The 6,000-nt window shown below is 40.2% G+C and overlaps 1 protein-coding gene across 1 annotated transcript in view; it reads right to left on the reverse strand.

Moving 5' to 3' along the window:
• The window catches only part of TMEM212 (transmembrane protein 212), a 53,263-nt gene extending 47,900 nt beyond the window's left edge, over positions 1 to 5,363 (reverse strand). The window contains exon 1 of the mRNA XM_018050240.1: positions 5,205 to 5,363. Coding sequence (XP_017905729.1) covers positions 5,205 to 5,363 — 159 coding nt within the window. The remainder of the gene's footprint in view (positions 1 to 5,204) is intronic.

Here is a 6,000-nt window from a genome sequence, read left to right on the forward strand (position 1 = left end):
ACCTAGAGATCTCTGTAAGACCCTGCTCGTCAAGCTTTTTCTTTAAACCTCTACCCAGAGTAAGATACATATTTTGCATCATGGCCAAGTTATAAATATTTTTACACGATAACACATAACTTTATTATGTGATATAACTCTTTTCTGTTTGATTCTATTCTATATGTTTAAATACTCATTACCCCACAGCTTGATTTTATAATCCACTAACACACAGATTCTCACAGTTTAGCTATCAAAGTTTCAAGGCGTAAAACCTGAGTGGGGTGGGGAGTGGTAAGGAGGTAGGCGGGGGTGTGCATGAGAACTAAAAAGGAAAAGAACAGAGATTTTGCCTCGTGGGAAAAACACCAGTTACTTGGCAATGGATTGGACGTGGTGGGGTGGAGGTGGGGCTGAGGGCTGGATTAGCGTGTTGCTGCCCTAAGCACAGTCTTAAGGACCAGTAGTATCTCATCTCTTGGGAACTTGTTAGACATGCAGAATCTCAACTGCCCTTTAGAGTCATGGAATCAGAGCCAACATTTTTAACAAAATCTCTAGTTGATTTGGCTTCCCAGGTGGCTTCAGTGGTAAAGAAATTGCCCACCAATGCAGGAGACACAGGAGACACAAGTTCAATCCCTGGCTCAGGAAGATCCCCTGGAGAAGGAAATGGCAACCCATTCCAGTATTCTTGCTTTGAGAATCCCATGGATGGAGGAGCCTGGCATTGCTCTGTCCATGGAGTTGTAGAGAAGTGGACACAACGGAGCACGCATGTGCACACTGGCCACAAGTGTGCTAGTTGGTTCATATGCACATTTCAGTTTGAGAAACACTAGAGGAAAGTGAAAGAAAGTGAAAGTGAAGTCGTTCAGTCGTGTCCGACTCTTTGCGACCCCGTGGACTGTAGCCGACCAGGCTCCTCCATCCGTGGGATTATCCAGGCAATAGTACTGGAATGGGTTGCCATTTCCTTCTCCAGGAGATCTTCCCAAACCAGGGATCGAACCTGGGTCTCCCGCATTGCAGGCAGATGTTTTACCATCTGAGCCACCAGGGAAGCTAGAGGAAAGGAGTCAAAATTCACTTGAGAGTTTGAAATTGAGTTCAAAGACTACCAAGTCAGAAGAAGAAATAAGTGCTTTTGGTGGTAATATGATTACATTTTTGGACGAATTAAGCTTCAAAAAGCTTAGGATATCTAAGTGGAAAACTGACCATTTGCTGGTTGGAAATCACAGGACTGCTGACGCTATAAGAGTCTTGAGCATTTGGTGCCTCAAGCCCCTTCTCTAACGGATGAGGAAACTGGAGATTGCATGAATGAGTCTAGCTCGCTTTTCTCCAAAGTTCCTGTCTCCAAGCAGGCCTGTGGATGCAGCACTGCTGCTCGCTGCTGGCCAAGTCACTGGACCCTGCAGGCTTTAGGTCTTGTTTTTAAATTCACTGCACTTCAGTCTCTTCATCAGAACTTGATCTACAGGCCAGGTTTTGCAGGATTAAAGTGGAGCTCAGTCCTTAAGGCACTATGATCTCCTTGCTGCACACTTTCTAGCAGCTGATACCTTTAAATAACCTACATCAGAAATCCTAGGAAAACTGCCTATCGCGTTGCTGTCCAAATTGAGGTGAGAGTCCGAAAATGAATATTTGTGAAGACTAGAAAGCCTTGAATGAAAGTCACCAAACAAATACAAAGTATAGATGACTTCTAAAAATTTCTCTCTTCCAATCTCAAAAGAGATATGGAGTCATTTTCAAAAGAAAATATTATTGAAGTGTAAAAATCATCTTTCCACCACATGAAGATATATTTCACACACAAGTTGAGAAGTGATTGGCAGAGATGGCTGTAGGATGAGTCAGAGACCTTTTGAGATTGACCCTGATCAGACAGAGCTGCGGTTTACTATGAAAACTCACTAGGAAAAAAAAAAATCAGACTGTTCCAAATTTAGATATTATTGAAAGAGTGAGCTTTCTTATTGCTTTCCTTCTCATGAGGGTTTTTTTTTCCTGCTTAAGTATAAATATCAGCTGGACCTTTATTCTTTGCAATCTAATCAGAGTTCAACTGTATAAGGAGTTTTGTCCTATCAAAATGGAGAGCATGGGATTCACCACTCATTTAACACTGGCAATATCAGGCAAATATCAGGCAAACACTGGCAAATATCAGCAATGTTTACTGAATATCTAGCATGATATTTACTCACTCCGTTTTAAGTATTGGACATATAGCAGTGAACAAAATAGAAAAAAAAATCCTGCCTTTGTACAATGTACATTTGGGGGGAAGGGTGACAATAAATAAGTCAATTACATTGTATATTAGATGGTATTAAGAGCTATGGGTGAAAAATAGAACAATGTATGAGAGACTGAGAATACCAATGTGGGGGAGATTTATAATTTTAAATACAGCAATGAGGGAGGGCATCTGTGAGAAAGTGACATTTGACCCAAGAACTGAAGGAAGTTAGGGAATAAGCTGTGTGAGAAAAGGCTTCAGACAGAGAACTGGCAGTGCAAAGGCCCTGAGGCAGACACACCTTGGAATGTGAATGAGCTGAATGGAAAGAAATGAGCTAAAAGTAGAGTGGCAGGAGGTGAGGTCCAGAAGGTAACATGATAGGGAGCTCAGCATGTCACCAGGGAACAGAGTGGGAGAGTGAGGCAGGTGCAAGGGATTAGGAACAAAGGGCTTGGGCAGAGAGTGGGGCATAAATCAAAAGCATGGCATTAACTAGCATTTGTAGGGCTTCAAAACTGGCAAAACTCTTTATTATGAAGTCTTTGTTCAAATTGTGTTCCTTCTCTCTGAGCCTCTTGGGTTAGACAGTTTCACATGGGCTCTCTAGTGAAAGTCCATGTTCTATAGGTAAAGGCAATGAAGAGCCAGCTGAATGAGGGCCCTGCTCTTGACTACATAACAAGAATGTCAAAGTCAGGCCTTGAACAAGGCCCACCTTCCCAAATCCTGACTCTCTGACTCTACCTCCCTATGCTGCCACTCTCAAAGTCAGAAAGCCACTGACTAGTTCTGTGCTACCAGATCATCTCTCTGGGCCTGAGCAGCTAAATGAAGCACGATTAGTGAGACAGGTGTTTGGTGTAGAAAGCTTATATTCAATAATTTGTGAACTAAATCAAATCACCAATATCTGCTGACTATATTATGATAGACCCAGCAGGGATAAGCAAAGATTTATAAGAAAGGGACACAGGGTTGAGCTATAACCATGGTTTTGTTAAACTTTGGGTCAATTGTAAAGTCAGAATTTTCTTTTTAAAATTGAATAGAAAATACGAGAATTTGCTTCACATAGAAGCTAAAGTATTTTTTTGTGAATCTTTTGTTCTATAAATCGAGTTATATGTATGTTTCAATATCTATCTTTTTCCCTTGAAAGATTTGTTTATGTACATTTCAGGTCTTGATTTAAAATACTTTTCTTACTCTGGATCACCAACAAAGAAGTTGGTAGTCATTTGTATAAGTGTAACTGTCATCTCTGCATTCTAGTAGATGTTTAATAAACATTTTCTTGAATGACTATGTGGTTTGTGGTAGGGGTTGGGGGAAAGAGGAAAAGTTCAACACTTGGGTGGTGCTTGTAAAAAAATGTGTTAAATAAAGAAAAGAAAAATCCCGTCAAGTGGTTTCCACGTTCAGTTCCTTGCTCCTCCCATCCGGTGTTCCTCCATCTGCACACCATCATTAAACCCCCCTAGACTGCGTGCCTTTAATAGCAATACTTTATTTTACTTTCCATTGTAACTCAAGCTTGTAGTAGGCTATCAATGTATATTTATTTAATAAATTAATTAAAATGATATTTCCTAGGGATTTGCTTTTAAATGGTGTCTCCATTAAAGTTTGATTTTTTTTTAAATTCCTTAAGGGAATTCCCTTAAGGCTTCCCCTTCCAATGCAGAGGGGTGAGGGTTCAATTCCTGGTCGGGAAACTAAGATCCCACGTGCCTCACAGCCAAAAAGACCAAAAAAACAAAAACAAAAAACAAAAACCACAAAAACAAACATAAAACAGAAGGAATATTGTAACGAATTCAATAAAGACTTTTCCCAAATGGTCCAGTGAAAAAAATCTTGGAAAAAGGACAAGATATTGCCCCTCTCAACAGTGGCTACATTGTAAGAGAAAACTCCATAAGATCAACAAGTTTCAAAATTGAATTCTCTAGTTTCCAATAATGAGTATCAGGCATCCCGGGAAACAATGGGAGAAGGATTTGTTGAGTGCTCAGGCCTCTGTAACTCCTCTTCAATCATGCCGCCATGGTGGCCACCTACTCCAAGGCTAAGTGTGTTTGTTTCTTTGACCCAGGAAGCTGAGGCACCATATCATCCTTCATCTGTGAGACCGTTTAACAGGCTGACACTGAGCAGTTACTTAGTATCCACGTGTATTTGGCACACGCAGGTTTGGCAACATATGAAGCTAGTGAAGCTGATCACCCAACTTCTTCAGTTATTTTCAGTGCAAACAGTTTTGTTCAAAGAAAATGATGGGAGAACTAAGATCTGGGGCTTGCAAACTTCTTGGTCACATAAACACACCTTAGTGTTTCTAATAAAAGTATTTGCCTGAAAATTATTTTACTTTGTTCATTTAAAAATTATTTTTCATGGTTTGTATTTTTTTTCTAAACTCAAATTTTGAAAGATAGATTCCAATTTCCCAGAATGTCAAGGTGAGAACAGTAAAATAAAGTAACTTTTGAGAGAATAGCATTTCATTATAGTATATCTGATATGTTGTGTGTGTGTGCATGCTAAGTCACTTCAGCCATGTCCGACTCTTTGCAACCACACAGACTGAAGCCCACCAGGCTCTTCTGTCCATGGGATTCTCCAGGCAAGAATACCAGAGTGGGCTGCCATGCCCTCCTCCAGGGGATCTTCCCAACCCAGAGATTGAACCAATGCCTCTTATGTCTCCTGCATTGGCAGGCAGGTTTGCCACCTGATGTACTGTATACATAATTAAATGACATTAAGAAAAACTTGTATTTTAAAAGATAACTAATAGAAATCAATGTTCTAAGGTACAATCTGATTTTCTGTAGAATTTTTATGTCTTCATGTTGTTGAAAAACTTTAAAAGATATATCATTCTCATCCCTCTTTCCCCTCCCGCTTTCCTTTATTCTCTCCACATGTGTAATAAAAACATTCATATTAATTATTTTCCTACCAAAACTCCATTCCAGATGGGACAAGCAATCCAGACACTCCATCCTGTGAACCAAAACTTGCAGGAAAAGACTGGGAAGAAAGCAAGAACTCCAGAGAGTACACTGAGAGTCCCCAGAGTAACGAGGACCCAGCCAGCAGACTGGTATAAATGCTGCATTTTCCTCTGTGACTTGGGTCCTGGGTCTCAAAGCCGTCTCGTTACCAAAACATGAGACTATGTCAGGCCTCGATAAACAGAAGTTTCTAAGAGACAGTAGCCATGACTCATGTGGACCGTTGATCCACTTGGAAACAAGATTACATTTGTTTTTAGTGAAATAATAACAAAATGGAGTGAAATAATCCTCGACATAAATTTGACACGATAAATTCTAATACTTCAGACACAGACAGAGAGATCATTCCTTGTTTGGGGCCACCGCCTTCATTCCCTTCATTCTGCCCTGTCGTGGGGAGTGACCACTTCCTGGCTTATTCAGATTCAAAGGCTTGCTGACTGAGCTAATTGTTTCTCAACTCAACCTGCCTGGTGGTTGCAGCAGAAAGCCAACATCCTTTGTGCACAATAGATCCACTTTCCCAGCACAATTTCCCACAAAACAAAGTAAAAATAAGCACTCTGATCACTTTTCATTGCATTTAATTTAAATGATTTAAAGCAAAAGCAAGACCTCTCCACCCCTTCAAAGTTCAGTTCTACTATATTATTTTTGAATTTTTGATATTAATTTATCCCCCAACAGGAACAAGCTTCATTAGGGACTTTTACATTGTTTTCACTAAACCAGCTTCAC

The sequence above is a fragment of the Capra hircus genome, chromosome 1, assembly GCF_001704415.2.
Source record: "Capra hircus breed San Clemente chromosome 1, ASM170441v1, whole genome shotgun sequence".
Taxonomy (NCBI): Eukaryota; Metazoa; Chordata; class Mammalia; order Artiodactyla; family Bovidae; genus Capra; species Capra hircus.